This window comes from Protopterus annectens, chromosome 13.part0, assembly GCF_019279795.1.
Source record: "Protopterus annectens isolate FY-2018-M chromosome 13.part0, PAN1.0, whole genome shotgun sequence".
Classification (NCBI taxonomy): domain Eukaryota; kingdom Metazoa; phylum Chordata; order Ceratodontiformes; family Protopteridae; genus Protopterus; species Protopterus annectens.
Window position 1 is genome coordinate 714564771 of NC_056747.1, and position 12764 is coordinate 714577534.

The window sequence follows — 12764 nt, forward strand, 5'->3', positions numbered from 1 at the left end:
TACGCCAGGAAGGGCATCATGTGTAAAATTTTTGACAAAGCAAATATGCGGACTACAATATAGATTTGTGGTAAATAAAACTAAATAAATAAAAAGGAATACATAAATATATTTACGAGTCATTCTGTAAGTGAAAGTGGCATGGAAGTTTGAGGTTCTTTAACGCTGAGCAGGAATACAAGACAAAAATGATTAAATTTTGACACCTCTGTTTGCTACATACTTGCAGCTGATGCTAGTAAAACTGAAAATTCTCCCAATCACTAGTTATCAGTAAAAAGACAAAAAATATAAGCCATCATTACTCACTGATGGCTTATTACATTTAGGAAACAGCACTATAACTTTGGCAAGCTTTTTGAGGAATAAATTCATTTTGGTACAGGCTATGTGTATATGATGAACAGAAAAGAAAATATAATCAAAAAATTATCTCCCTAGCCGAATAATCAAAAGTAAATACACATTCTTATAGTGTCATCACAGGTTCAAGCCTGGGGAAGGATCTAAATATAGCCTCAGAAACTATGCCACTCGATAATTTAGCAAATTAATCAATCAGTAGACATTCTCCTAATGGACACTACATATATTTGTCTTGTCTCAGGTGTATAATGGATTTCAGGCCATTTCTACTGCTCAACTATAAGACTATCAGTAAAACTTTGATAGAAAACATCAGATTTTTGTGGAATGATGAGAAAGTTAAAGGTAGCATGGGACAAGCTAATCTTCCCAACAGATAAAATATATGGGCATTCTAAACATAGCTATTTAAGGTTGGGATTGCATAATGTTCTTTACAATGTGAAAAGGATTATGTGTAATTAAATCAAAAGGTGCTTCAACAAAGTAGTAGTTTAAGGGTGTGCACACCTATGCAACCAGCTTATTGTACATGTTTTATTTTTCCCCTAACAGATTTGTTCTTCAGTTGAACTGTACAGGTTATAGGTCATATTAAAGGAGGAAAAAGTTTTGAAATTATTTATTGTGGTCTCATGTTTTTATATCACAAAAACCTGGCATTTTAACAGGGGTGTGTACACTTTTTATAGCCACTGTGTGTGTGTGTGTGTGTGTGTGTGTGTGTGTGTGTGTGTGTGTGTGTGTGTGTGTGTGTGTGTGTGTGTATTTTTTATTTTTTTTGGACAACGCAATAGTGCAGTGGTAGCCTTGTCGCCTCACAGCAAGAGTTTTTTCGGTTCAATTCTTGGCTGGGGTGCCATCTGTGCGGAGTCTGCATGTCCTCTCTGTGTCCGTGTGGGTTTTCTCTGGATGGTCCGGTTTCCTCCGATGTTACAAAGACATGCGACTGGAGCATTTCTCCCCGGGCCTCCGCTGAAAACTGGCTTCATTCCAAGTTGGACTTTCCCGGTAAACAAATGTTAAATAAATAATATATATATATACGGTTCCACTTTATAATTTCGAAATACTGAAATCTCAAATTTCAGCATCTCGAGACCATAAAGTCGAATGCTTGAAATCCCATAACCGCGAAACACAAAATCGCGAACATAAACACACCATACAACATCCTACCCACACTACAACAAACAAACAAACAAAACACACACAAACACAAATCAACAAACCTACACTACATATAAGCAGGGGGGAGGTAAGCACCCCTGCACCCCCCCATGTGGGGGGATGCACCCCCACCCCACACCCCTAATTATATATACTAACTCAAAGATCGCACAAACAGAAAGAGACAGTAAACTCACACCCAGATATTCTACAGTCCCTCGCACACACATCACACATATACAAACACCACCACATCCAACACTTAAACACTCATACTTTTATCTGCCTAACTCACATGTACAACTTAAAACACACACACACCTATCCAAAACCCTTACAAAACACTTGCTTACCTTAAATTCCACCTAAATCCACACACTACACTGGACACCATCCACACAATACACTACATGTCATGTAATGTAAAGCCATAACCGCGAATTCGACTTAGTCGGATTCGCAATTATGCAATTTCGCTATTTTGAAGATTCGACTTTACGGTCTTGAGATACTGAAGTTCGACCTTTCGGTATTTCGAGATTATATATATATATATATATATATATATATATATATATATATATATATATCTATCTAAAGTGTGATCTGGGCTATGTGTGATAAGTTCAGGACTGAATTAGTCATTATTTATTTATTTATTTTACATTTGGATGCTGGGAAAGTCCGACCGGACACAAGTCCTTTTCAGGGAAGGCCCACAGAGAAAAGCTCCACATGAACAAAAACTGTACAGAACACAAATAAATCAACACTATACAGTTTGATTAAGGGTAGATACAGAATGTATATAGATACATCAAATATTAGAGAACATAAAATATACAAATACAGATAAATCAACAGAATACATATGGTTAAGAGTACATACAGAAACTATTCTGAAACATCACGTGTCAGAAAACCAAATAACCAAGTCTTTCTTATTTTTTATGGTTGAATCATGGGTGGGCAAAGACTAAGGCATTTAATTTTGAGTTTTTTTGACATCGGTGCATGAAGGATAACAAATGGAAATCGAACTGCCAAATGAACATATAGTTTTTCAAACAATGAAAAATATACATGACAGAGAGAAAGTGTGTGTGCTAGAGTTAGAGAACATGAATACTAAGAAGAGGCTTAGAAATAAGGGGGCTTCTTGAGTACTATATAACCGACAAGTAGGTAGGGACGCCGGGTATTTAAGAAAACCATGTACTATTCTTAAAATGAGCAATCCCTCATATGTTAATAAAATACTAACCTACAAAACCTGCACTGTCTCTCTCAGACATTTTTGGTACTCCATGCAAATGAGAGCAGAACAGTCATGTAACTAAGATTTAAAGTTGACTATCACCAGCAAATGTAAACAAGAACACTAAGTCAAACAACAAGGATGTTTAAAAATGTGCATACAAATACAGTAAATAAATTAGTAAGACTTTGAAATGACAATTTCAAATACAGTCTCAGTTTTAAACACATTACAGGAAAATCAAATGTCAATAAGTAAATAAATGAATACATGCAGATTGTTTTTTTTTTGCATTTTGACTTGATTGTTGTACATGTCCAAAAGGCACAACTTTATTCAAATGGTACATTCTTTTGTACTGCAGTTTAAATGACATCAAACAGTTAGAAAGCTACCAGCATGGAAAAATAATCAAATCCCACTTGTAAAAAACTCATTGCACATCATCAGTTGATATCTGGATATTGTGTTCTCTGTGAATACCCTACTGCGCTGTCATAGTACTTGGATTATTTATCTTTTTAATGGTGTGGATTATAGCTAAACTCTGGGATTATAGCTAAACTCACAAAGTTCCTCACAAAAGGATAAAGGGTCTCAAAAATCTGTCTTATGCTGCCCGACTGAGAACTCCCTCCATATTATATTTGATTATTACTGCTCTCAGAGGGGACCTATGCCTGACACAAGGCAATGTGTCAGCCAGACCTGATGAGAACATGCTTCATCTCAAAAATCTAGTCCCTGGATAGATTCATCACCCAAAGACTCCCTATGCTGTGAACAAAATAATGCCCTCGGGCAGATAGCCTAGTATGAACCTATGAACCTATGAACCTATGTGTAATAAGTCAAATGCACGATCCCAACCAGTTCGGGTTTGTGATAGGCAGATCATGCCTCCTGAACCTGATCGACTTCTTTGAGGCAGTCACCAAAGCCGAGGATGAGGGTAAGGTGGTTCACACAGCCTATCTTGACCTCGCCAAGGCTTTCGACACCATTCCCCCATTCTGGGATTATAGCTAAACTCACTAAACTAGGTATAAATCCCTACGTCACAAGATGGGTTGCTAACTGGCTCACTGACAGAACCCACACTGTAAAAGTTGCAGACTCCAAATCTGACCTCAAAGCAGTGACAAGTGGAATATCACAGGGTTCCGTCCTGGGACCTCTCCTGTTTGGTATCTACTTCTCTGAAGAACAGGCTAACACAGAAGGCCTCTGGCTAACGAAGTTCGCAGATGACTGCAAACTAGGAGCCATAGTCAAGTCCCCAAATGATGTGGACATCCTACAGAAGGGCCTCACTGAGACAGATGCCTGGTGTCAGAGCCATGGCCTCAAGCTCAATGCCAAAAAGTGCAGTGTCATCCCCTTTGGTAAAAACTCTGCACCCATGAACTACCACATAGGCAGCAATCTACTTAATACCAAATACATGATAACAGACCTTGGGACCCAGGTGGACTGTAGTCTCTCCTTTGATAGTCACATCACCACAGTAGTCAGGAAGTCCTTCTACGTGTCACACCTCATCATAAAAGGGTTCTCATCCAGGAAAAAAGAGGTCATTCCCCTCTACTCATCACTCATTAGACCCATTATAGAGTACAACGCCCCTTTTGGAATGTACCTCACAAGACATCTGCAGCAGCTGGAAAGACCACAGAAGTACCTCACAAAGAGGATTACTGGCCTCAAACAAATGCCCTACACTGACCGCCTCAAAAAACTCCAGCTTTACTCCGTAGCATATTGCCTACTCAGAGGTGATCTCTGCCTAACATATAAAGCTATGTCAAACCCAGAGCTGTTGGACATGCTACACCTAAAGAAATCCAAATCCCTCCGAGCTACACGCTCTAGGGACCTAAACCTTGTCACCACAATAAACAGGACACGCTGGAAGGATAGATTCCTGTCCCAGAGACTTCCTATACTCTGGAACAAGCTACCCATCTATGTCAAGCAAAGTTCTTCATTAGCACTCTTCAAGAAAAATACTGATGAGTGGATGGGAAACAGGAAATACACCCCGGGGATCACTTCTGTGTCTCTGCTGGACAGTGGCACAGGAAAATAACTTTCTCGGGTGGCATAAGCTATGGAACCTTGCTGGCTAGGCTTATGTAGGCCCTTGGGCCGATAGCCTAGTACCTACCTATGAACCTATAAGAAAATGAGCTGAGTGGGAAATAATACCTTAAGAGTACAGGTACTTAAAACTGAAAATGCAACAGCTGGACATTTATTGCTCTTGTGTAAAAATTCAAGTACCTTGCTTGTAGGCTTCAGACTAGACTGTTTGTTAAAGTGCTACAAAATGACACAAATACATGATGTTTCTCATCTATGATACAGAATCGGAATTTCCTAGACATGGTAAGGCCTTGCTGTCTCTAATTATGGTGTCTTCCAAAAAAAGAATTACTAAAAAATTACAATCAAAATCCAAACCAGCTGTATTACAAGCAGTGACTATAATAACAGAAAAAACAACTGGAGCGGAGTGCTTTAGAAAAAGGTAGGAGCAGACTACATAGGAAAAATGGGAATTGTGGGAACAATATATACAGGGGAGGAATGAGGTTTAAAAGAAGGCAGGACTTAAATGGGCTATATAATGTTTGACTGAAAATGATTGGGTAGATTGTAATATATAATGTTTGCAACTGGGAGTGTACCAGTATGGTTTGTGATGTAAAATGCTTGCAACCAGGATTGTATCGGTGTTGTTTGTTTTAATTTATATAAAGGTAAGACTGCTTGTGTTCTAAGTGATGGTTTAATAAAGCTGTTTCTCGTTTAAAAAAAGGGGTATCAATTCAGTAATTTATGCAATGTTGCTTAGGTTATATGATATATAGAATATATGTGAAGCATAATGTTTGTTAATTTTAACTTAATAGAGTTTGATTACTTTTATATAAATGTAAACATGCCTATGGCACAAGTGATAACTCAATGTTGTTGTTGTGTCTTTTGGCTTTTCCCGGTTAGGGGTCGCCACAGTCCGCTAATAATTGGCAGTTGATTTTTACGTGCTGAGTTGCCTGCCCTAACGCACAGCCTTCAACGAAGGTACGCCCATTCATGCATGTCTCCACAGAAGACGCTCTGGCTGAGAATCAAACGGGACAACGTCTTGCTGTGAGGCGACAACGTTACCGCAGCACCATCACCGCGGATAAGTGATAACTCAATAAAGGTGTTAAAAAAAAATACCTGCAGAGCACTGCAGTACACAACCCATTCACATTTTTGTTCTGAAATATCTTTTAAACTTCACAAATACACATATGAGTTCATTCCTACTATCTACCACAATCTTAAGAAAATAAATTAAGGAACTTACGGCAAATCACGGTTAAAAAGTCTGCAGGCAACCCAAATACAATCGATATCCTAGAATGATAAAAGAATACAAAAAAATTCAGATGTGATGTGTAAACAGGATGAAACAAAGAGCTGCAACCAAAAACGCAAGAAAGAAAACAAAGGGAGCATCTTATCCAAACGGGAATGTAATGGAAGTTGATCATAACCTCAAAGTGGACCATTTACAAAATTTCCTTTAATTAGTCAGAGACCCCCTAAAATTATTCTGTTAATTTACAATGCAGGAAATTTAATTTATTTAAAATTGTATTCATTTACATGCTGACCTCTTCAAATAAACAGGGGCAGAGATTTTCTATTTTTCAGGAAAAATAGAAAAAATAAAGACCTTCTGAATAATGAAAAAGCACTGGAGTTGGCATTTTAGACCAGTGCATTCACTTGCCATACAATACTGCCAAGTTTGCTTTACTGACTGTTCAGTACTCGGAATTTTTTTTTGCATGCATACAGATGCACTAAAAATATAATGCAATTATAGTAATGTCTTGAAATCACTTACAAAGAGAAAAATTTTCTGAATTTTATCTAATGAAAGGAACTTTCATTTTTTTTTCAAAAATCATAAGTCAGGGTACCTGCCTGTAAACAAAATAGAATGTTTCTAATTGGAAAATCAGACTTTGAAAAATGATACTTAGACCAATTTTGGCTCATGGTTTTGGTCTGTTACTCATAAAATTTGTGGTTTTCTGGATTTTTGTGGCAAATCAGTGAGGACTGGAATTCACTAAATAATGACAGACATTTGAGTTTCAGGCCTTTTCCTTCAGAAAATACATGTTAACATAAGACCTTTTATTCTAGCAACTTTCTTATAAGAGCAACATTTAAAAACTGTCCCTATTTTCAGGGCTTTGTCCAGATTTTTAGTGCTAAGAGGTTGAGAGGTATGTTTGTGGCAAATTAAATCTACCCCCTCCACCCCTGCCAAACCTTGTTCTTCAGGAACATGCATAATATACCTGTTCCTCTGAAGCAATCAGGACAGTGAATCCAAACATATGCCTCCATGCCCATGTCTTAAATTATATTTACCATTTAGTAAAGCAATGTTTTTTATGTTTTCTTTAAATCTGAGTAATCTTTAACACTTTCCATCAAGAAATGAAATTTAATAATAGAATCCTACACAAAACAAAGAATGGATATAATTTTTCTTTTAATTTGTTAAATGCTAATACTTCCATTCAACAGAGTCACACAATGTAAACAAAGTTACTGAAAATTCAAAATTTAAAGAAACAATGTTCAATAGAACAAAAGTGAAGATTGGGTGCACACTTAAAATTGCTTAAATAAAATGGTGCATTATGTCTTCTCTCACCAATAAACAACAGCACATAACACTGAATATTCTCAATAAACCCACTGTAAGCAAAAAAATTAACATTACATTACTTCATAAGGAAACAAAGTACTTGAGGCAAATAAGTTTAAAATACAGTGAAGTGAGTAGTGTTCACACCTTAAATATACAAAAGAAATCTGCAAAACGAAAATAACCAAGTATTATAAATAATCTCTAGTCACTGTAAGGCCTCCCTTTTCCAACTGTTATCAGACAAACTTGGGAAATGATCTAGGGATAAATCAAGTATGCTGATAACTGCAAACAAAGTAACAAATGTACTACAATAAAGATAATTATCAAAGATGGTCAAGAAAATACCTGCAAATGAGACTTAACAAAAAGGGTGAAACTCAATGATTGCAATATAAATGGTCAGATCATAAAATCTGGCAGATGGCGCATATGATTAAGACTATGAGCTGTTAAAGAGCTACTTTGTTTGGTACAGGGCTCGACTCCCTCACCTTTCATTTCCCTATAATATGACCTTAAATAAATCACTTAACCACAGTCAATGCTTTGGGGGAAGAGAGTGGGAGTTTGAGCTATGTTCCTTAATGGCCAGTCTAGACTGCATGCCTACTAACTACCCATAAACTTATAAAAACTGACCCCATCAATTGTAAACAATTTAACTTACCTCAACTTTAACCTCTGAAACCCATTAGGACCAAGGTGCTAGTTATTTTTTAAAATCAGTAAGCAATCAGCAATAGATAATATACTGATTTTTGTGGATATTCTTTATGCATTTGTAACAATTAAAACACTACCTAGTGTGTGTATATCTACCTGTCAGAATAGCATATTCTGTAACCCAGCTAATTCTAAAGGGAATGCCTATTCATTCCTGGAAAAATCACTGTACCACTTTATAGCTAATTAATGTTACCCATTATTGCATATTAAGCAGTGTCAGGTGGCCTTTAAAAAATACACCTGAAATTGCTGCTCCAGAGGCATAGAAGGATAAAGCCCCAACTACGACCCAGCCAACATGGATTCGATTAGCAGCTCGGGTGACCCACAGAAGCTACAGGAAATGGATAGGCATGCCCATGCCAGGTGGGAGGACATTCGTTAATATGGTCCCCAAGAGGGGTGATCCAAAGAGGGGAGCTGCCTTTGGACATAAAAACAACAAGCATGACTGTGTCAAAAGGGAAGTGCGTAAAGTCATAAAAAAAAAAATTCCCCTCAATTGGAAGCACAAATAAGACAAGCCTCCAGAACATCCTCAGGATCCAAGGCCAGCTCCAGCAAAATGAAAGAAAAAAAAATGCAGAGTAAGTCCGGGTGGAGGGTGAGTGGTGGGAGAGTAGCTAGTAGACCTGGTGTGGATGTTGGGTGCTGGCAGCTGAGTTGATAATAAGGAGCTGTGACGGGACCAAAAAAAAAAAAAAAAAACACCTGAAATGACATGAAATGATACAATTTTCTTAAAAGAAAAAAATACAGGGCTGGCTTGAACTACTGGGCTCCAGGAACTTACACTACAATCTTTGCCCTGCAGGTTATTTACTAGTGACCTTTGCCAGGTCTATAAGAAAATTTCTGAACCAATTTTTCTTGAGCATTTATGAATGTAATGCACCTCTGTGAAAGCTAACATCAGACTGGAGAAACAACTACTAAAATATGCATCAGTTGTTGTGTCTTTCGGCTTTTCCCGGTCAAGGGTCGCCACAGCGGAACTCCGGTCCGCTAAAGATTGGCAGTAGATTTTTACGTGCCGAGTTGCCAGCTCTGACACACAACCGAAGGTACACCCATTCACGCACGTCTCCACACAGAAGACGCTCTAGCTGAGAACCTAACAGGACAATGTCTTACTATGAGGCGACAACGCTACCGCAGCACCACCACCGCAGTCTCATCAGTAATACAAAAAATGAGACAGACATTTCCCAATGCTTTCTAAGATTATGGAATAAGCTTCACTTTACAAGAAAGGTCAGTTAACCATTAATACTTAGAAAATATCAATATGGGATTATAGCAGTTAAGCTTCTCAAAGATTAGCAGTTCATATGACGACTATTGAGCCTACCTAGAATGGTAGTCAAAACAGAAGAAGCATGAGCAGCTGAAATATGCAATGAGTATTACAAAGAAGCATACAACAAAATTAACAGCAGTAAATATTCTAGTCATTCCAGAAAAAAAGTACCATCCTCTCGCTTCTCTCCAAGATATTCGAAAAATGTATCAACTCACAGATCTCCAATTATCTCCTAGACAATAATCTCCTCTCCTACACACAGCATTGTTTCAGACCACACCATAACACCACAACAGCTCTGCTCTCCTTCACCAACACCATTCTCCAACATAAAAACAATGGCCTTTTCTCCTCTGCTGTATTTCTTGACCTATCGAAGGCTTTTGATATTGCATCACATGACCTTCTATTCTCTGCACTCTCCAACCCCTCCTTTTCCATACCTGCCACCAGTTGGTTCCACAGCTATCTACACGGCCACCAGCAGTCAGTTGTCTGGCACAACGATCTATCCCCTCGCCTCCCTGTTACTCTCGGGGTTCCCCAAGGCTACACCCTTGGCCCCTTGCTTTTCTTCATTTTTACCAATGACCTGCACACCGCCACCAAACATGTCTCCCTCATACAGTATGCAGATGACTCCACTCTCATCTGCTTAGCTCCAACTCTAACGGATCACTCAAGCATCTTTCTCTTCTGTTGAAAGTTGGCTATAAAATGCTCAACTCCTCCTCAACCCAAATAAGACCAAACTCATCTTTCAACCCTCAAAATCTACCCCGAGCATCCCCCATTAACATACTTGCCAAAGACAACACTTCCATCTCACCAACAGCCCACACTAAACTACTCAGTGTACAGATTGACAACAAACTCAAATTTGACACTCGCATATCACTCACAATAACAAAAGTCCACAAAAAAGTGTGTGAGTTGTATAGAAACCAACAATACCTAACCAAACCAGCCAGAATCTCTACCACAACTTCCCAACTAATCTCAACCCTACTCTATGCATCACTCATACTTACAAATCTTCGACAATCAGACCTAAAGAAACTTGAAGCTTGCTACAATAAAGTTGCAAAATTTGCATCAGGGGACTCCCACCGCAGTCACCACTGTGTCTCCCTTAGAAACCTAGAATGGCTTGAGCTCCCTCAACTCCTACACCTAACCCAACTTACCTTTGCTCATAAACTTGTAAACCACCCTTTTAAAATTCCCTCACTTCATACACTTCTCTAACCCTACCAATCCTCCGGACCCCTTCGCTCCTGCAACAAAAATCTACTCCAAGTCACCAAACCCAACAACTTTGCAGGGGAAGCACTATTCTCCTACTCCATATCCAAAATCTGGAACTCGCTTCCCACTGCCATAACTACCCTCCCTTCCAGCAGTCTCTTCAAGCACACCTAAAATCTCACTGGCCATGTCCTTGTCCATACCCCAACTAACCCCTCCTCTCCTTTCTCCTGTACCACTAATTACCTGCCAGCTCCACTATTAGCTGTCAACAGGTTATCAGTATTTCATTACTATTTCATATCCTTTAACTAGCAGATGATTGCAGTACGATGTTTACTCTTTTCTCTATGTGAGAAATGAATACTACTAGGCAAATGTCTTGCACCTTTTATTATTATACTCTGACATATGTCATTACCTGTCAGACTGTGTCTTTGCTATAAACGCGCTGCTTTTTTTCCCTCTGAAATGCTTTATTATACCCTTATATTATGTGAAATTTTGCTTGTCTGAATATATGGAGCCTTCCTTGTGATATTATACTCTGACATATAGGTAATTTCTCCTGTTGAATTATGTCTTTACTATAATTATACTGTTTCTTTTTTCATCTGATATGCTAGATTGTACTATAATATAAATCTCATATGTCTGAATATATGGAGCTTTTCTCCCCGGGCCTCCACTGAAAATGGGCATATACCCAGTCGGACTTTCCCGGACAACAAATGTAAAATAAAATAAATAAATATAACAAACCCTACAGCCCCAATGATTTATTTCAAAACAACTCAACAGGGGATGACACAAACTTTTCACAGCTGTAAATACAAACACAAAATACAAAGCAAACAAGAATAAACCACTGAAGTGGAAAATCTGGACTCAAAGAAGATACAATATTTACAAAGGTCAGTGGTCTAATTCAGTCCAAGGCACACACTATCATTGCAAACAAGTTAACAAAAAAAAATAATGAGGTGAAATGTACACAGCAAGCCCACATAACCAACTCAGGTTTGGACAATTTGTAGTATACAAAAAATTACTGATGTTAGTAAGTATGCAAAGCATCACACATATTAGGAAGTACTACTTGTGACAAGCTGACTTAAGAGATATGTTGGCAAAATTTACATCTCAGACAGCTCATCTTACCTGTTTAGAACTATTGCGTTAACTCAGTATAAAGCAGCTCTTGATCTGGTACATCTACTGTTGTGGAATGGTACCATATAACTAGACAAAGTTGTTTCATGATGCCACTTAAATATTGCCAAATTACTTAATCACTCTGTAATGAACCATACACATACTTTTGCACTATTTTTTCAAACCAGGTTCACAGAACTACTGTGCATTGTGTCAGCACTGGTAAATGTAAAGTAATATAGCACAGACCATATTCAAGCGCAACAAAAGTGCTAATATGAGAAACAATTCTAACTACTGCCAAGGCTCATCCTCCAGCAAGCCATGCCTTTCTTTTGTCTACACTCAGCATACAACTGTAGGCCCAAGCAATAACACTACTACAGTTATCCCACTCCCACAAGGGGGGGGATCCACCTTGGATCCCGGGAACTACTGTCCCATCAGTCTGACGAGCCTGATCTGCAACGGCATGCAACGCATTGTCATGGAACTTATAAACAAAGACATTGGCAACCTTCAAACACTGGACCCCACCCAGTTTGGGTTCGTGAAGGGCCAATCATGTCTCCTGGACCTGATCGACTTCTTCGAATCAGTCTCCAGAGCTGTGGACGAGGGTAAGGTGGTCCACACAGGCTATATGAACCTCGCCAAAGCCTTCGACACCATCACCCACTCTGGAATCATAGATAAACTTACTGAGCTGGGTATAAATCCCTAAGTCACTCGATGGGTTGCTAACTGACTTACTGACGGAACCCAGACTGTAAAAGTATCAGACTCCGAATCCAGCTCCAGACAAG

The 12764-nt window shown here is 38.6% G+C and overlaps 1 protein-coding gene across 1 annotated transcript in view; it reads right to left on the reverse strand.

The window, feature by feature from the left end:
* KIAA0100 (KIAA0100 ortholog) overlaps positions 1–12764 on the reverse strand; it is a 2229983-nt gene that overhangs the window by 2012950 nt on the left and 204269 nt on the right. Inside the window, exon 3 of the mRNA XM_044054400.1 lies at positions 6156–6205. Coding sequence (XP_043910335.1) covers positions 6156–6205 — 50 coding nt within the window. The remainder of the gene's footprint in view (positions 1–6155; positions 6206–12764) is intronic.